This window comes from Heloderma suspectum, chromosome 5 (assembly GCF_057233095.1).
Source record: "Heloderma suspectum isolate Gila_16-S chromosome 5, 16-S_ref, whole genome shotgun sequence".
Lineage (NCBI taxonomy): Eukaryota > Metazoa > Chordata > Lepidosauria > Squamata > Helodermatidae > Heloderma > Heloderma suspectum.
In genome coordinates, this window is record NC_139462.1 from 141031964 (window position 1) to 141052641 (window position 20678).

A 20678-nucleotide genomic window follows, 5' to 3' on the forward strand; every position below is an offset into this window, starting at 1 on the left:
CTTATGCCTAAAACTGAGTTTATGGTAGAGGCAAGATTTGAACCCGGTTCAAGCTCAGTTGTTCAGCCAGTAATGCAGTAGCACTTTCTCCATTAGTTCTTATAATATAAATCTTACATAGTCTTGTGGCTTGTATTTGAGCATGGCTGAACCTGATTCAGTGAGTGGGCTTTAAAAGGGGAATAAGAAGCAAGAAGAGGTGGGTCCGAGAAAACAAACAGAAGCGCCAGAGTGTGGTGTGAGGTGAAGAAAGCTGCCCTGACAGGACCTGGAAGATAGAAGTTCCAGGTCCTGTCATGAGCATGAGGATCCCTGCTCTAGGAATATGCAGTGTCACCCATTTGATCAATAAGGAAAAAGATGATAATTCAGCTTGGAAGGGTTGGGGATAATTCAGCTTGGAAGATGCTAAGGCAAGGGCCTTAAGAAAAAGGGATTAAGTCCTAGTGATGGAACATGGGCCTGTTCCCTGAATATAAACCCTAACCAACTTATGTTTAACTCCTGGTTGATTATGAGTTGCTGCATTTAGCTAAGAGGGGGACATGGGGGCTGCTGCTCTCAACCCTGTGAGATTCATGAGAACAAATATTCAGGGCTAATGTGTTTATCTTTTAATAATTCTTTTTTTGTCCTTTCCACTTCCTGTCCTTTCCAGTTCTTCCATCAAAAGCTCAATCTGAACCTTCTCTGAACTATAGAGGTACTGTAAAATGAGGATTGGCGAGAAAGGATTTCCCTTTTCAATTTTTCTTCTGCATGCCTTTGATAACTAATGCATTTTAAGTTCACTGTGTAAGCTACTACTGGCATCATAGTACATAACCAGCAAATAACTCAAAGCAGACCTTTCTTACTGAGCTCATCCTTTATGAGCATGCATATAAACTGGCAAGCATTCATATCTGTAATCTGAAACATGTATGGCAGCTAACCACACATTTCAGAGCATTCATACATTTGCAGAAAATAAGACATACTTATCCCTCTTCGGGCATGTTTGTCTTCAAACTGGGATTTGTAAATATGGCCCCAGTTTCCTCATGTTTCTCTTTATGACATGCAGGCTCCATGGATACCCCTGCTTAGTTTTATTCTGTTTTATTTACATGAAGTGTAAATATTAGTTGAGCATGATTATCATGGTCTGTTTCATATCAGAGTTGAAACAAAAGACTGTCATTAGCAATTTTTAACATGGAAAAACTTGTGTGTGTTTGCTGCTGGAATTTGTTCATATGTGCAGTACTTATTCCTCTGCCATGCCTTAATATACCATTTAATGCATTTTAATATCACAGTTTGTAGTAATTTTATTTGATAGTTAACACGGTCTAAATTGTAGTGGTCAGTGCAAAAGAGATGGTACGTGCCATGAAATCATAGGACTATTTTACAATAGAGAGCCCTCATTACTGAATTTCTTGTGGGATGCATCATCTATGCACAGTATAAATTATCTTCTTCTTTTTTGCCCTATCCTTGGAGCAGTTAGTTCAGTCCTTATGCAACATTAAATGCAAGGATGCATATCCCAGGAAAACAGGGTAAAGTGGTATTATCTACAGATGATAGAAGGGCAGGAATGTTTGAAAAGCGGTGAGAGGAAGGAATGGTTGGGTGCAAAGAAGCAGTAGGAGGAGGACTGCTTAATACTCCCCATTCAAAATTAGCCTCAAATGGTTTCCGCTACTTGGAGTTAAGTGCCCCTTTCCCTGTTGCTTCTTTGTTCCCAATTGTCCCCTTCCTGAAGCATCTTTTCAGACAGAGAGAGGATGTCAGGGTACACTTTTACATGCATTTGTGTGTACTATGTAGTTTAAGTCCACAGTACATTTCCTTACCGATCCAACAAATCTTTCCAGCTGCTGTACAGAATATACATAAATACAGAGGGTTTTTTTTATAAATACATTATCAATTGCGTTATGTCGGAAGTATTTCATATTAACTTATAACAAATTGTACATATTCTAAAAACAAAATATATACATTTGTTGGGTAAATAGACATGGGAAATACAGCAGAATACCATGATGGTTTTAAGCCTAAATGCTTACTAGTAAAATGTTTGAAAGTTGGACTAAAAGACAGGTAAGTAAAATTGGGTCTAAATCAGTAACTTGGAAATATGCCACATGGCCTCTCTCTTGTGAGTAATTCATACTGCAGTATTGTGGTGTGGGTTTTCTGGAAAAATGTCCTATGTAAATTAGGGTAATTTGATAGGGTAATTTGCTTAAGAAAACTTTCTTGCATCTTAGAGAGTGATCTCATTTAGCTAGCTTATTTTACATGGGCAGTATCCAATTATGCCCATGTACCAGCGGGACCCACTACTGCTAGTGGTTCCTGAAGCATCCAGAAATGATCTGAAAAGCTCATTTCCGGAATGGAACAGTTCAGCGGAGCTAGCGGAAGGGAGCTCTACTGACATGTCCTGCTTGGGAAACTAACGTTTCGGCTCATTTCCGGGGCTGCTTTAGGAAGTGCTCGCTTCAAGTGGTGGGTCCTGCTCGCCCAGGATACTGAGCAGAGGCATAGCAGTGGCATTGGATACTGCTCTTTGCATTTGGTAAGTAACAAAGCTAAAAAACAAGTACCTCATGGGCGGTTTCTTTCTTTTTGTGTGTGTCCCAATACACCACAAGTATTTGGCCTGAAATATTTGATGGGAAATAATTAAAGCATACTTAATTTAAGTATGCTTTAAATCACATACTTAATGTGATTTAAATATTACATTATGTAGAAATTGTGGAATACTTGTAAAAATTTAAAGATGTATTTCCCTTAAATTGTTTTAATTTAAGAAAAAACTAAAGGTACTGAAAACTGGTAAGAAACTAATAGGTTTTAGCAACCCAAACAACTGTGCATGATATGCTGACAGCTGCTTGTCTATTTCAGTTTTTACAATGTGTACAATCATTAAAAACGAGTAGATTACATAATCACTCCTGATGTTTGTTGTTTTTATTCCCCATCCCCTACTAGCAAATCAGTGACACGTATGCGTTCTCTCACATATTTGCTAGGGATAATCATCTTAAAAACATTAATTAAATTTTTAAACTGCCAAGTTTGCCTAATAATGCATTCACAGTTGGTATCCATTCATTGTTACTAATGAACTTATGAAATGGAAAAATTTTCACAGAAAAATGAAGCACTGGAAAATTTTCTGCCCCACACTGCTGCTGCAGTAGCCAAGATTAGAAATGTTTGGTATATACATCCATGTCCTAACACCTGCTGATTTCTATGATCAAATAAAGTTAATAAATTTATTACTTAATCTATTCTTTGGAGAAGTTATGATAAATTGTGTGTATTACAGAAACAAGAAATTCTTCAGCAAGCTGCGATACAACCGAAAAAGAAAAGAAAAGATTTCTGGGATTTTTCAAGACTAATAAAAGAAATAGTAAGGTAAATGTTTTCCTTAATTTATTAAATTCCGTTTGGTTTGTGTGTGTGCTTTCCCCTCAATGATTTGTACTTTGCATTTGTTTGTGACAGTTGTGATTACATGAGTTGTAATCAGAATTTCCTAGATCACAGTGAGTAAGCTTTAATGACAGTTCTAATAATGGTTGCTGGGAAAGCTTTCAACGTTCTTTTATTTTAACAAGTTTATTTTCATTAATATGTGAAAGTAGTAGTTGTTGTTAATCATTAAATCGTGTCCGACTCTTCATGACCCCATGGACCATAGCACGCCAGGCCTTCCTGTCCTCCGCTCTCTCCCGGAGTGTGCTCAAATTCATGTTCATTGCATCGGTGATGCTATCTAGCCATCTCATCCTCTGCTGTCCCCTTCTCCTTTTGCCTTCAATCTTTCCCAGCATCAGGGTCTTTTCCAGTGAGTTTTCTCTTCTCATTAGGTGGTCAGAATATTTGTGCTTCAGCTTCAGTATCTGTCCTTCCATTGAGCACACAGGGTTGATTTCCTTTAGGACTGATTGATTTAACCTCCTTGCAGTCCAGGGGACTTGTAAGAGTCTTCTCCAGCACCACAGTTCGAAAGCATCGATTCTTTGGCACTCAGCCTTCCTTATAGTCCAGCTCTCACAGCCATATGTTACTACTGGGAAAACCACAGCTTTGATTATGTGGACCTTTGTCGGCAAGGTGATGTCTCTGCTTCTTACTATGCTGTCTAGGTTTGCCATAGCTTTCCTCCCAAGGAGCAAGTGTCCTTTAATTTCATGGCTACAGTCACCGTCTGTGGTCATCTTGGAGCCCAAGAAAGTAAAATCTGTCACTGCTTCCATTTCTTCCCCTTCTATATGCCAGGAAGTGATGGGGCCAGATGCCACGATCTTAGTTTTTTTAATGTTGAGTTTCAAACCAGCTTTTGCACTCTCCACTTTCACCCTCAGCAAGAGGCTGTTTAGATCCTCTTCGCTTTCTGCCATTAGGGTGGTGTCATCTGCATATCTGAGGTTGTTGATAATTCTCCCAGCAGTCTTAATTCCAACCTGTGATTCATCCAACCCGGCGTTTCTCATGATGTACTCTGCATATAAATTAAATAAGCAGGGCGACAATATGCAGCCTTGTCGTACTCCTTTCCCAATTTTGAACCAATCGGTTGTTCCATGCCCACTTCTTACTGTTGCTTCTTGACCCTTGTACAGGTTTCTCAGGGGATAGGTAAGGTGGTCTGGTACTCACATCTCTTTAAGAATTTGCCACAGTTTGTTGTGATCCACACAATCAAAGGCTTTAGTGTAGTCAATGAAGCAGAAATAGACATTTTTCTGGCATTCTCTTGCTTTCTCCATGATCCAGTGAATGTTGGCGATTTGATCTCTAGTTCCTCTGCCTCTTTGAAACCCAGCTTGTACTTCCGGTAGTTCTCGGTTCACATACTGCTGAAGCCTAGCTTGTAGGATTTTGAGCATCACCTTGCTGGCATGTGAAATGAGCGCAATTGTATGGTAGTTTGAACACTCTTTGGCATTGCCCTTCTTTGGAATTAGAATATAAACTGACCTTTTCCAGTCTTGTGGCCACTGTTGAGTGTTCCAAATTTGTTGGCATATTGAGTGCAGCACTTTAACAGCATCATCTTTTAGATTTTAAATAGCTCAGCTGGAATACTGTCATCTCCGCTAGCTTTGTTGTTAGTAATGCTTCCTAAGGCCCATTTGACTTCTCTCTCTAGGATGTCCAGCTCAAGTTCAGTGACCACACTGTCATGGCTATCAGGGACATTAAGATCTTTCCTGTATAGTTCTTCTGTGTATTCTTTCCACCTCTTCTTAATCTCATCCGCTTCTGTTAGGTCCCTGCCTTTTTTGTCCTTTATCATGCCCGTCTTTGCACAAAACGTTCCCTTGAGATCTCCGATTTTCTTGAAGAGATCTCTAGTCTTTCCCATTCTGTTCTTTTCCTCGATTTCTTTGCATTGTTCATTTAAGAAGGCCTTCTTGTCTCTCCTTGCTATTCTCTGGAACTCTGCATTCAGTTGGGTATATCTTCCCCTTTCTCCCTTGCTTTTCGCTTCCCTTCTTTCCTCAGCTACTTGTAAAGCCTCATCAGACAGCCACTTGGCTTTCTTGCATTTCTTTTTCTTTGGGATGGATTTCGTTGCTGCCTCCTGAACAATGTTATGGACCTCCGTCCATAGTTCCTCAGGCACTCTGTCTATCAGGTCTAATCCCTGAAATCTATTCCTCACCTCCACTGTATATTCATAAGGGATATGATTTAGGTCATACCTGAACGGTTTAGTGGTTTTCCCGACGTTCTTCAATTTCAGCCGAAATTTTGCAAGAAGCAGCTCATGATCTGAGCCACAGTCAGCTCCAGGTCTTGTTTTTACTGACTGTATAGAGCTTCTCCATCTTTGGCTGCAAAGGACATAATCAATCTGGTTTCGATATTGACCATCTGGTGATGTCTATGTGTAGAGTCGCCTCTTGTGCTGTTGGAAAAGAGTGTTTGCTATGATCAGCGTGTTCTCTTGGCAAAACTCTATTAGCCTTTGTGCTGCTTCATTTTGTACACCAAGGCCATGCTTGCCTGTTATCCCGGTGATTTCATGACTTCCTACTTTAGCATTCCAATCCCCTATGATGAAGAGGACATCTTTTTTTGGTGTTAGTTCTAGAAGGTGTTGCAGGTCTTCATAGAACCGATCAACCTCAGCTTCTTCGGCCTCAGTGGTTGGGGCATAGACTTGAATTACTGTGATGTTGAATGGTTTGCCTTGGATTCATACTGAGATCATTCGATCGTTTTTGAGATTGTACCCCAGTACTGCTTTTCCCACCCTTTTGTTGACTATGAGTGCTACTCTATTTCTTCTAAGGGATTCTTGCCCACAGTAGCAGATATAATGGTCACCTGAATTAAATTCGCCCATGCCTGTCCATTTTAGTTCACTGATTCCCAAGATGTCGATGTTCAATCTTGCCATCTCATGTTTGACCACCTCCAGCTTACCTTGATTCATCGATCTGACATTCCAGGTTCCTAAACAATATTGTTCTTTACAGCATCGGGCTTTCTTTTCACCACCAGACACATCCACAGCTGAGTGTCCTTTCGGGTTTGGCCCAGCCGCTTCATTCTTTCTGGCACTACTTGGAAATTCCCTCTGCTCTTCCCCAGTAGTATATTGGACACCTTCCGACCTGAGGGTCTCATCTTCCGGCGTCATATCGTTTAGCCTTGTGATACGTTCCATGGGGTTTTCTTGGCCAGAATACTGGAGTGGGTTGCCATTTCCTTCTCCAGTGGACCACATTTTGTCAGAACTCTCCACCATGACCTGTCCGTCTTGGGTGGCCCTGCACGGCATAGCTTATAGCTTCACTGAGTTACACAAGCCCCTTCGCCACAACAAGGCAGTGTTCCATGAAGGGGGTGAAAGTAGTACATAACGATTAATCTGGGAATGCGTTTGTGTCTCCTGCTGCCCCCAACCCTGAGAAATGTGTTTTCAGACTTTTTAATGTTACATTTTTTTAAAAAAAGTTCAGAATAATTGAGTCTGCCATCATTCAGCTTTAACTGAAAAAGCAACAGACTGTTAATTGCTAAGTGCTTTTGGAAGTCGGTATTTATTAATTCACTTCCTTTCTCTGTTAATAAATGAATTAATAAATTGGGCTAGAATGTCATAAATTATGGTTCAGCACTAATCTGTGGCTTTTTCTTCAAAAATACAGTAGAGGCTAGACTTGTATCTCAAGATAGCAAGGAAAACATACAGTTCTTACACACTTCTGTAAGCATGGAAAAGGCAGAATTCCACACTTCGTGTGTGTGCCTGTGTGTGACACTGGCAGATGTTAAGATAGAAGTCTTGTTTGGCTTTGGTTGATAGCTGCTGCACTCAGTATTATTTTTCTCAGACAGAGGTTGTTTTCCTTCCAAGGAAAAATCATGGTACACCTGTGTACAAAGTTTATTATTTAATTAATTAATTAATTACATTTCTATGCCACCCAATAGCCGGAGCTCTCTGGGTGGTTTACAAAGATTACAAGCATTAAAAATACAGTATGAGGAGATTAAAAACCATTTACATAAAAAACATGAACAGAAAATATACACAAAAGAAACATATATCTAAAACAACTTCAAACAAACAATCTCAAAAGCAAACAACCGTAAATATAAGACATTCTCTTAAGACATAAGAGTTGTGTATATGTTAGGGGTAATGTCAGTTGAACAGGCAGTGTGCATAACACCTGGCCATTGTGTGCATTCACTCTGCCTCATGGAGAATGTGCACACTGTCTCCGTCTCTCTCATTCTCTGTCACTCACTCACATGCACACACCCTATCCATCCATTCACAAGTCTCTTGTGTGTGTATGTGTGGATGGATGTGTGGGTGTCTGAGGGAAAAGGAGTGAGAGAAAATCACTACCCCCCCATTCTTTCTCACCCTCCAACACCCCACATCCATCCATCCATCCATCCATCCTCTCTGTCTGTCTGTCTGTCTCTCTCTCTCTCTCACACACACACACATACACACACAGAGTATTTGTGCATGTATGTGTGGTGTGTGTGTGCGTGAGAGAATGAGAGAGCAAGAGAGAGAGAGAAGATGGATTCACACACCTCCTCACCTCCCATCCATCCATTCATGCAGCTGAGTAATGAGGAAACAGCTGAGCAGTAGGAAGGAAGGGCTGCTGCTGCAGAATCTCACTGCTCAGCTGATCAGTAAGGCCCAGCTTCCCTTTCCCCACTGTTCATCTATTCCCTGCCAAGTAGTGGGGAGGTTAACCCTTCCCTCCCCTGCAATCCCAGTGAAGAATTGCCCTCTGCGTACACTGGTGTTAAGCTTTTTTAGCAAGCTGAATAGCAGCACAGGCGTGGGGTAGATTTCATTAAGATTTGGGGGAGAAGGGAAGGTTTAAATCTCCCTTTCCCCCATGATTCGCCCTCACACTGCTCAGTTAATTGTCAAGGAGCAGCTGAACAGTAGGGAAAAGGAGGCTGCAGAACCATACCCTTTTCCCCCCTGCTCAGCTGATCAGTGAGGGGGTGAGAATGATCCCCCCCCCGGTTGATTTATGTGAATCACATAAAATTAGATAGCAGGCTGGGGGCAACAGATTGCCCACGTCTGAACAAGAGATAGAAGCTAAGAACATATTTTCTGAAGAATATGGATATTGCCCAAAGAATGTACTAAATGCAGTTGAGAAATGCACATTTCTCAAAGCCTGTTAGAGAGTATGTATAATAACTGGGAAATGTGCACAATTCCCTCTGCATTAACAGATTATGCACGTATTCTCCATGAACTATGGTGGATGATCATAGAGACTAGTTGTTATGCACATTAGCCTTTCAACTTACATTGCCCTTAATATATATAAACTGGGAGGGAAAGCAAAAGTAACTGTGTTGACCAGAAGAAAAATCCCCCAATCCATGTTAGTATAATACCTTGATTAGGCCAAGCAAAAGATCACAAAAACAGTACAAGCTTTTGAGATCTCCAGATCTCTTCATCAGGCAAGCTGTTCAAAAAGGAGGTTTGGCCAAGGCAGGGTGAGGGTGGGGATTTATTGGTGAAGTCACAATAAAATGTCTTCAAATGTTCCAAGATGAAGTGGGAGAGGAGGGGTCTGGAGACATGCAAATGAAACTTTGCAGGTCATGTGATAGTTACAGGTTGGAGCTGCTCCTCAGGTTGCTGGGAGCAAGAAAATGAAAAAAGTTGAATCCCCCACTTTGGAAAGCACACAGACCACTTTTGTCAGCGGATCACAAAGAGAAATGAGATAGTCTTAATATTAACCAAGCTGGGGATAATTTTAGATATTGCAATAGGTTAAAAAAAGTCAGTAGAAGCCAAATTGGGTAGGTTTACCTAGTAGTTGATGGGATGAACCCTTGCAGGGGTTCCTAACCTTTTTGGGCCAGTGGGCACATTTGGAATGTTGACTGTGTCATGGGCACTCTCACAAAATGGTTGCCATCAGAGGCTTGCCTACTCACAAAATGGCTGCTATTGTGGGTGTCACAAGTCACAAAACACCAGTTTTCAAGAAGGTAACTGCTGAGGCTAAAATAAAAGTAGCTTGCCCAAGAACTTGAGTACCAGGCAGAGGTGGGATCTGAGTTCCAAAACACAAAACCACTCTTTTGAACCCACTGTTTTCTGCTCCAACACCCATTGCACAGAAGGCAAACTGTTGATACTTAGAGAAAATCACGCACGCACAAAGCACATACAAAACGCTTACCCTCTGTCCTCTCCAGCCCCTCTTGCCCGCCAGGATGTTCCCTACTATCCACCCAAAAAAGAAAAGGTGAGCTGATGGATAATAGGGATCATCCCAGAGGGCTTCCTCTGGACTGCAGTGTTGGGTGGCTGCAGCCCAGTGTTTTGTTCTGAAGCTGTTCCTTTTCTTTTCTTTTTTGGGTGGCTGGGCACGCTTCAGAACAAAGCACTGGGCTGCAGCCACCCAACACTGCAGTCCAGAGGCATTCTTGTAAATGAAGATGATACCAGATGCCAACACTTCACCTTACAGTCCATCTGGGGTCCCAGTCTGGCCCTCCAGGAACTGCAGGTGGTCATGCTCCATTCCCCCGTCCACCGATTGTTTGGTGGTTTCCCGGCTTTTGTGCAGTTCCTCCCACCCCCTTCTAAAAGGTTGAGATGCCTAAGTCTCCTAAGACTTAGTTACTGGCATTAAGAGCTTTAAGCTGAAATACGCTGATACTTTTTGTAGTTTTGGGACCCCTGTCCTCCACAGGAATGTGGTCCACAGGAGCTTCTCCAAAAAGCTTCTCCAAAATGGAGATTTTGCTTCTCCAAAATCTCAGGCAGGCAAAGATTCTATATCCCTACCTTACAGCATGCCAGCCTCCCAGTTAACAAACAAACAAACAAACTAAAGAAAAAAATCAGGAGGGGGCAGGAAGCCAGGTGGGCATCAAAGGAGGTGTCTGGGGGCATGTTGGGGACCCCCAGCTGCAGTGGATGAAGTCCCAGCTTCAGGTTGTCTAAAATCCCCTTCCTTTAGTGTACAGTCCTGCTATAGAACAGCTAAATTCAGTATTTTCCAAGTCACGAAAAAATGGAGGAAACACTGGAGAAGAGCATTTTACAGTACCTGAAGCTGGACTTTTAGTCTTTGTATATGAAGTAAATGTTTTGTAATAATACTGATTAGGTGGGGATAACCCACAAACAACATGTTCAGTGCAGTCATAAAGGCCCGGTTCACATGTCAAGAGAAGCCATCATGGGTGGATTTCCCTGTGGGGGTTTTGATTGTGGTGGCAGCTACTATTTTGCATATTCGGGTGCGGTGGGGGTGCACTGTAGCATTTCATTATATGTGGACTGTTGGGATGGTTGACAAGCCACCGTAGCTTCTCAAACCTGGTGAGAGTGGGTTGTTGGGGTGGTTGACAAGCCACCACATCCCTAAATTGGTCCATGGGTTCTGGGTGGCTTATCAACCACCCCAACAACCCACCCTCAATGGGTTCACACGTAACAAGAAGCTATGGCACGCTCCCATCATGCCCCGAATATTCAAAATGGCGGTGGCCACCGCAACAAAAAGCCCCACAGGGAAATTCACCCGTGGTGGCTTCTTGTTCTGTGTGAACCAGATCAAAGTCTCAAAGCTTTTCTTTTCTCTGGCTGACAGAGGCTTAAGAGAAATGAAGAAGCAGGTCCTTAATAGGAGGGCAGCAAGATTGTTGGCAGGGATTGGAAGATACAACCATATTATGTCAGTGTTTTATGATCTGTTCTAGTGTTCAATCCATTTCTGGACTCAATTCAAAGTGCAGGCATTAACCTTTAACACGCTAAACAGCCTGGGACCCTTACTTGAAGGATCATCTCCTCTCATATATACCCACCTGGACCCTAAGATCATCTTCAGAGGTCTTCCTCTGGGTGCCCCCATCAAATGAAGTGAGGCAAGTGGCTACTAAGTAGTGGGCCTTTTCAGTGGTGGCACCCTTGTTGTGGAATACCCTTCCTCAGAGAGAGTTGCCTGGTACTTAACATTTATATACCGCTCCACATCTAAACAGATTTTGGAGTGGTACCTATATTGTTTTTGGCACCAGATGAAGACTGTTGCTCTCCCAGGCTTTTTAGTCCTTCATATTTCAAAACCTGTGTCCATGCTTTTTAGATCTTTCCACTGCTGTAGGTTTTACTTCGGTTTTATTCTGTAGCTGTTTTTAATTTTTCAAAAGATTTTTATGCAATGTTTTATTCTAATATTTTATGGCTTTTACGCCTTATTTTGTGAACTGCCCAGCTTGGCTATTGCGCGGTATAGAATTGTAATGAATGAATGAATATGCCTCGGCTCCTCCTCCACACCAAGGATGGTTACGCTCAGCCCAGCTACCACCTCCTGGCAATAAGCGTGTTCCTCTTGGGGTGGGGAGGGCACCTACCTTTTCCAAGAGACCCCCATTGTATTCTGCTGTGCTGAGCAGGCATAGGTGGAGCTGGCGTGCTATATTCCCTAAATGTGACAGATGTTCTACACAGTACATTAGAGATTTACTTCCAAGTTTGAGGGACTTGTATGTATGCCCCAGTGTCGTTATTTCTTGTTCATGAGCTAATAAACTCGTTGTTTGGTTAATTTATGTTAAATACTATTGCATTCCTCTCTACTCTGTGCCCATGATGGGTTCCTCTGTCTTTTCTAGATTTTCTTTTAATATCAACATCACTGTGGCAGCTTTCCAAAATACTAAATAAATGACCTTTATATTGATGGTTAGCTTTCCCACCCACTCAATGGTCTATCCTGTCTCCATTGTTCATAGCTGACATGGAATGTGGAGAGTTGATTTTTTTAGAGAGGTTGTGTATTTCTGTTCCAGGCAGAAGAGTACTTGACAACAAAGATGGATGGGGCTTGTGGCAGTGAAGAGCCTTTAAAATCCACAACAGCAAGTGAACAGAGCCTTGATGTAAGTACTAACCTTACATTTCATGTCCACTAAGTGGTGCTGCTGCAATATAAAATAACTCTTATAGGCTAGTTGCTTGCTGGAACATTTCTTGAGCTGCAAGAGACTGTATTCTTGTGCCAGTGGAACTCGGTCCGTGTAATATGTCTGGGTTAGAACTACAACAAAACAAACTTAGGCACACGCAACGACAAACAGAAAAGGGAGAAAGGTGCATTCAGTACTGCATAGTAACCTTAAGGAGGAGCACACTCAAATAGGCAAGGTAATGAGATTCTTTATATCAGCCTTCCCCAACCTGGTGCTGTCCAGATGTGTTGGGCCAGAACTCTCATCAACACTGTGATAATAAAGTCCCAACAGAAGGACAATGCAGTGAAGAAGCTCTGTCTGCTGCACGCCAACATTATTTTAGAGCCTATCCATCTGTGAAGGGGTCAGAATATTCCAACCTCTGAAAGTAGGGTGCCTTCAAAAATGCAGACCTGGCTATCCCTGGTCTAAAGCAAACCAAAATACTAAGCGAAAGCTGCCACTTGATGTCTCTGTCTTCTCAAGAAAAGTGGATGTATATGTAATGCGAGGCTCATACCATTAAGGGCTAAAATTAGTTGCATTTATTTTAAGAGTCTTTATAGTTCCATAAATCAAGAATAAGGAAAACATATCCCAAGTACTGAACCATTTGGATATCAAATGTGCAGCTTGTTTACGTTCTCAGAATTGGACCCAAACTGAATTAGTCATGCTTTAGCCCCTCTGAAATCAGTGGGACAAAGTTAGTCATGAGTAATTTAAGTCGCAATGATTTTCAGTGGGACTGAAGCATTGACCACCTTGGTGTGGACCCAACTCTAAATCACTTTGTGGGGAGGGGTTGAAAAGAATAAGAACTGAAGCCAGGCTCTTTCCCAGAGGTTCTCTTCCTCTGGGGAAAACAAATAGGAGGAAAGTTTGGGGCAGATTGTGATGTTCGGAATGAAACCTCACTTTATAGACTACTGAGAAAAAACATATTATAATTTTTCTGTTGTTGTTGTTGCATTGGTTTGGAAATCGCAAATATGTGCTATATAAGTGATAGAAGATTTGCAAAGCAGAGTTTGCTGACAATCTGCTCAGTTGTGTTAAATGGATTGTGTCTTGTCAGGTAGTACACAGCCCAGGTATCTTCTTCAGTTCAAACACAATATTGCTTAGGCAGACAGTTAGTTTGTTGCAGGATTAAGATCCTTGGCAGTTAGTAGCATCAAGGTGCCCGAAGTGTTGGGAAACATATACACACCTGTAGCTAATTAGCTGTAGTTGTTAACTCTGGCTGGAGTGAATTTAATAAGGTTCCATGCAGCTGTGTGGGAGAGGAGATAATTAACAGGAGGAGTGGTGCTCCAAAGAACTAGTATATTTGAGTATGGTGAAACAAGATCACGATCAGGCAGATGTGTCAGGACTGATGTTTAGGAAGTTAACCATGTTCATGGAAAGGGGCAACAATCTGGTTATGCCAGTTGATTAGATGTCCAAAGGCAGAGGTGCAGGGCCATAGCCAGCCTTCCTCACTAGGTAGGGCTGCCACATTTCTAGCCAGGGATTTAAAGAAATGAATGGAAAAATCAGTGATTTTCCTCATGTTCAGCAGACAGTAATCCTGTTGCCATGCCCATGGGCATCTCTACATTAAGGAAAAAACATCCTTACCAGTCTTTCTTCTTGTAGAGTCTTTATGCGTTGACTGTGGGCTCCTTTAGATGGTGACCACATGATTTGTAATTGAAAACTCCCCCTATTGGCAATGCTCTGTAAGGTTCAGTGAAACAGCACCATCTAGTGGCTTTATTATAGCGCAATGCCAACTTTACAAACTAGGGACATCTCGTGATAATTTAAAATAGTGCATTATCTTCAATCTTTTTAAAAGCAAGATTATGGGGGGGCGCACAGGAGATACCCTGGAGGTTGGCGACGTCATGTAAAGGACACACAAACTTCTGTGAGTGGCCAATCACGAGCGTGCAATAACTTGGAGATGTGGAGAAGCCTCATGTGTCTGTGCAGAAACTTTTACGTGGAATGAGGACAGTTGTTTTAAGTTACCTACTTAAAGTGAGCAACTTCCTTAATTAACTCTTGGATTTAAAGAGGAGTTTAAGCGGTTTGGTGAAATTCATTAAAGTTGTTGGGCTGATGGAATTACTTTCATCAGTGGAAGTAGGAAGGGATGATTCCCCCTTGTCCTGGCAGCCCCCCCTTGCCCCCCCATCCTCAAATCTGTTCCAGATGGTAGAGGATCCTCTCAAGCAGATTTCAGGTGACAATGGGGGAGGAGGAGAATATTTTATTATTATTTTTATTTATTTAAAACATTTGTATCCCACCCTATAACATTAAGATCTCGTTGTGTGAATGGAAGTCACCCACATGACTTTGGATTCTGCCCCCTGTATGAAAGTTGAATTTAATAATTTTTTTTTAAATACAAACTCCTTGAACTAAATGACTGGTATATTTTTGTTTCATAAGAATGATTGTGTTAACAAGAGGTAGTAAAATGTGTTGTCAGAATTGTTGACAGTATAACTGGGGAATGAACAAAATAGCTACAGCTTATTTTCTTCTTTAAAAACCAGCAAATCAGCTCAAAATAATAGGTCACAAAATGGAGTAAGAGCAAATCCAGCCAAAGTTATACACTTTCAAATCTCATTGTTTTCAATGAGGGAGCATTGCTGAGCACCTGATTAACTTGCTGTTGAAATTACAGTGCTTAACTTGGTTCAGTGTCGCCCCAGATATTTTACAAGAAATACCAAATTTAAGAAATGCTGGTGAGTCATTGAACAACTTGTTGAATGAATGGCCCGTATTAGAAAAGAAAATGAACTCATAGCCAGCTGTAATACAAGCAAAGGTCTTTGCTGCAGCTGAAGTTTATATATGTAAATGTCATTATTTGCTGATAAATGGCTTGAAGGGACATTTGGATCCTCAAGAGTTCTTTTGTCGGGACCATGCAGTGATCATTTCATTGTTTCAGAAAAGTTTTGGTCCATTCATTCTGGATAATGTGTATGACTTCATTTTAGCCAGTATAACTGAGTTTGCCATAGTACTTAAAGGAGGGAAGGAGTCATAAAGTGATCTTGAAATATACATGCTTTTTAAAGTTGCTCCTTGTGCCTTTTATACTCTCTTCCATACTCACAATCATAGTGAGGTTTTTTCAAGGTATGCTTAATGCTACTTTTATTTTGACGAAAGACCAGCCAATCAGCAGCTGTTGCGGGCAAGGAGAGGCAATCAAACATAAATAGCCAGCTCTTCTCACTTCCCCTGCCCTGCAGGGTGGAAAAAAGCGGGGGGGGGGGGACAGAAAGACCCCTGGAACCTCCCCTCTGCAGTTCCTCCACTTCAGATTTCTTCCACTTCTACAGAGGAGAGTGGGGAAACATGCAAGCAAGAGGATTCTCTCTTGTGCACCCTGTCTGGGCACTGTTGGGTAGGATTGGGCTCTTAGTGGTTCTGCCTATAGAGAAAGTGAAAGCAGACACTTCTGCCCACTCACTCACCCTCTCTCCCTGAGTGGTATGATGTTGGGGACTGGGCTCAATTAGCTCTATCCTCACCGCCCAACGAGAGATGGTGAGTGAGAGGAAATTGCTACCTCCACACGATCATTACCTCTCTCGGTAGTCAGGATTGGGCAAGATTCGCAGTGGGTATCTTGGGTGGGCACTGCGTAATGGGTGGTGGCTGAAGAACTATCACTTTTGGGGCACCAGTTAGTATTGATTTTTAATTTATTTTAGTCAGATGTTTTCCTTTTCTGAAGGTAAGTGCTTGTTCTTTAAATGTGAAGTCGCAAATGTAAACGCCACTTAAAAAAACCTTAGGTCAGTGAAGCCATTGGCGCCACCCCTGACTAAAGCCCTGCAGAAATGGTATAGTAGAATGATGAACAGAGGAAGGATGAAGAGGCAGCCATGGGTTAAGGGAAATGAGAGCATCATGGGAATAGATATTAGGACCTATGTCATGGACCAGGAAACTGAACCATCATCCTCAGAGGTTCCTGACCCCTTGTCCTCTTATGAAGAGGCTTCAGCGTTAACAGTTCAGGGAGAAGATTTATTCACAGAAAGACATCACAAGGCTTCCACCTCTCTTTGACCCAGTTCCCCAGAAGGATTCCAGGAGTCAGCTTCCCTGCGTCCAGGGAAGGTTGCTTTGACATCTTTGGACTTTGAGGACTCTGGCCATGAGGCCACTCACATGCCACAGCCATTCCCATGTGGTTGCAGCTTGAGGCTGCAAAAACAAGCCAGGCCCCTTTAAGACACAAAGCTTCAGTCTTTGTGGAGGCGGAACCAACCAGCCTATAGGCAGCCATTGCTTAGTTAAGGCTCAGTCTCGATCTGCTCCTTGTTGGAGCAATATACAGACAACCTTGTCTGGTGTCCAACCCTACTCCGAGCTTTCCATGATGCTGTCAGGAGTGCCCTTGCTGCCTTCTGAAATCCTCAAGTAGCCAGAATCAACACGTAGATGATAGGGCTCTTTTCCAAGGCTTTATTTCCATTCAACCTAATGACGCTTGCAGATGCTAATTGCCTGAGCCTAAACTTAAGAGAGCTGCCTGTCCAGGGTTTCTAGCCTTAGGGAATCAGTTGGTCTCCGTTTGGAGGGAAAAGGCGGGAAGCCTCTGAACTTAAGGGCTAGGAGGCAAAAGTCCACCCCTTTCCCGTGGGGCATTGGGGCACTGCTGTTGCTGTTGCACCAAGCGGGCTGAGCACCTCCTCTCGGCGTCCTCCATCTCCCGCTTGTCCCGGCACCTAGTGTCCCTAAGCTCCAGTTGTCCCTCCCCCTGCCTGCCAGGGTCGCTACCACTCTCGGGAATGTGAGCCGGGAGGGGCTCTCCCTCCAGCGGCGCCTCTGAACGGCGCGCGCGTTCCTCTCCCATGATTTCTATCTCTTCCTCAGAATCAGAACTGCTTTGGGGCTCTATGGGCTCCAGTCCAACCCTGACAGATGCTAATCTCTCTCTGTCTTGCTTCCTGGAGGAACCTGACTGAACTGAACCTAACCCCTGCTAAAGAACTGACCTACAGTAGAACCCTGCAGCCCAGGCTACAGCAAAGAGCATCAACAAAACTCACAGCCTGAAATGGTATGGCTAGGGAATAAGGAACCAGAGCAGGGAGAGGAAATCCATTCCAAGAATAATAAATAGTTGCATTAAACCTAGCATTTGTAGAGTGCTTTTGATTATTCAAATTCATTTACATACATGATTTTTGTATAATCCTTCAAGAGTCCTGTAAGCTAGGTCAGTATTACCTCCATATTGTGTTGCGAGGGGTTGCTGAGAGAGAAAGGTTTCCCTAAGGCCATGTAATGCAGGAGTAGACAACCTTTTTGGACTGTGGGAACATTTGGCAATATGAGAAACTGTCCTGGGCATTACCACAAAATGGCTACCATGCGAAGCACAGCTAGTCACAATGGAGAAGTAACCGGCCCAACATACCGGGAACAAGGCAAAAGTGAGGTCTGAGCCCCAACCAGGGGAGGGCAACCTTTGGCCCATGGGCCTAATCCAGCCTGTGCTGGGGACTAGTCCAGCCCATGGAGGGTTGAGGACCATCTGCAGGCCCCTCACCTTGGGGGAGAAAAATCCCCATGTTCTTTCCAGTCAGAGATAGCACAGGAATTCCCCTTTGTGCCACTCACCCTCCCACAAAGGGCAAGCAATGCAAAGGGGAAATCCCTTTGTTGTGTTTGTTCAGAGATCAAATATGTGGTTTCCCCTGCACCACATATTTCTGTGCCCCAATCAGGACATGAGCGTGGTGCGGGAAGAAAGAACCAGTCTCAGTTGGGGCTTGCAGGCTCCATGCCTCTCTCTGCACAGAGATTTTTTTAAGTGGGTGGCATGGGAGCAGATGACACAGGAGGGGAAGGGCTTCAGGTGGGCCCTGCCCCCTTGATGGCATCTGGCCTCCTGGTTTGGTCCAGGGGGGTGGTAATCCGGCCCACAGACCAAAAGAGGTTGACCTCCCCTGCACTAAACAACTCTTTTGAACCCATAGTTTTCAGCACCAAAGAAACCTATTTCACAGCAACCCCAGCTGGTTGGGTAAGAAAATGTGTTAATTTCTTTTTAAGTGGGAGGGGTAGGGCACCTTGACAGGCCCCAAGAAAGGTGTCAGGAGGCACACTGGGGCCTGTGAGCACCACATTGCCTACCCTTGACCTAATGAGTTGGACTGAGGTGAGATTTAAACCAGGGAGATCCTGGATTGGACTGAAGTTTCTTCCCAAAGCTGCTGGTAGTGCTACTTGTGGGGAAAAGATAGGTGAGAGAGCAGCTTCAGGTGAGGTGAGGAGGGTTTCATTCAGGTAAAGAGCACGAGAAAAAAAGTTTGCCCTCCTGTCCCAGTGCCACTTCTGACCAAACAGCTGCTTTGACGTTCTTAAAACACATCTAGAAATCCAGTCCCAGAACTCCCATGTAATGTGTAGTTTGGCTGTTAAACAAGCTTTTGCAAAGCATGACCAATCTTGTTATTTTTACTTGGTGACTGGAGAACGTTGAATCTGTGGCAAAGTGATCAGTTACTTTATCATATGCCCACAGATTATGATTTATGCTGTGGTCAGCACGCTCAACAGATGCCATGCAACCTGCATCACATCACTCTTCAGTCGTTATTTGAATTAGCCTTTATTTTCAGTAATTGAAAGAAGAGCTGGGTAGGCAGCAAAGTTTTCAGAGGTGATGGGTGACTAAAGAACATCAACCGTCTTATATACTGTTTAAAGACTTTCCAGATAATATGTTTGACAACAAATAAATAGTGTGAACTGAATGAGAACACTTCCTGAGGGACTGAGATCAGCTGATAAGCATAGAAATAGGAGGGAAAGCTGGTAATGTTCCCATGCTGAGGATTATGATTACCTGGCAGGGCTGCTGTATGTGACTGTATAACCTCGGCTTTTTCGTCAGCAAATTCTTCACTATTATTTAAGAATATATAGTTTGACAATATAATCCAACCAAGAGCATCACATTTATTGTGGCATAAGATTTTCTGAGCCAGAGCCCATTTAGTCAGCTGTACTCACAGTGGGTTCTGACACATTAAAGCTTATGACTTAATATATTTGTTAGCCTATGTAAATTAGTTAGCCCCCTTGTTTTTGCCTGATTACTCTTCAAGGGGCCAAAGAGTCTTTATTTTCATCCCGATAGGCTAAAATCATCAGTCCTCTGGAATTGTATGCACTGTAGAGGTGCCTGTGTTAAGGCCCATTTGTACACTGAACATTCTGCCATGTTAAGTAGTTTGTGTGTGTGTGTGTTCTAACCTTTATAACGTTGAAAAGGTTTGATCAGATCTTTCTGAAAAGTTCAGGTGCCAGAAAGAAGTACTCATTATATATACTCTGAAGATTTCAGGAAGATTCATAAAATTTTGAGGGAGAATGAGCAGTTTAAGGACAAAAAAAGTAGACCCCCCCCCCATCAAAAATGAATTTCATAAATGTATTGGCAACCTTTGTTTAGTCACAGTTTCTGAAGGATTCTCACCTAAAACATTGTTAGGTTTTTATTCTTGTCTTGAAGTTGGTGGGAAACTATTTTTGTTCAAAGTTCATTTTGTTCATTTCATTTAGTTTTTCAAGTAAGGTTTTTTTTTACATGTAATGATAGTCAGTGGGTCTAACGGTAAACCCAGGCATGCTCAGAAGCTCTCTCTCTCTCCCTCCCTCCCCCATCACAGTGGATTTAGAATATTGGGAGGGGGGACGACTGCTGTTTACCACATATTATTAGTAGCTAAGAAGGTGAGCTACTTGGTGACCTGGGAGCAGGCTGAATCTGCTGGACCCCCTGATTCTGCTGGGAAACTGGCAGTTTCCCAGCAGATTCACCCCTTCACCAGCCCGCCAACAGAACTTGATAGGAGCTGGGAGGACTCCTTGAATTCTGTTGAAGGGAGTAAAAGTATAATGGTTAGACTAACAATGCTGTGTGAGTCCTGAGTCCGGGGGGCGGTTCAGTTGCCTCCAGTTGCAACTCCACTTCAGTTGCCTCCAGGAAAAGCAGACAGAAATTCAACTGGGAAAATTGGTGGTCCCATCTCTGTATGAGACGTTTGGCATGAACCAGGTGAACATCTGCCTGCCTTCATAGGAGCTGGGAGGATTCCTTGAGTTCTACTAAA

General features: G+C 42.9%; 1 protein-coding gene across 4 annotated transcripts in view; it reads left to right on the forward strand.

Annotated features, from left to right (window-relative positions):
• Positions 1 to 20678, forward strand: part of COBL (cordon-bleu WH2 repeat protein) — a 209363-nt gene that overhangs the window by 77465 nt on the left and 111220 nt on the right. For 3 of the 4 annotated variants that reach the window (XM_084857683.1, XM_084857681.1, XM_084857684.1), the window contains 2 exons: positions 3341 to 3432; positions 12361 to 12450. In XM_084857683.1, the coding sequence (XP_084713809.1) occupies positions 3341 to 3432; positions 12361 to 12450 (182 nt within the window). Of the gene's footprint in view, positions 1 to 658; positions 704 to 3340; positions 3433 to 12360; positions 12451 to 20678 lie in introns of all 4 variants that reach the window. The other variant, XM_084857680.1, reaches the window with a different exon arrangement.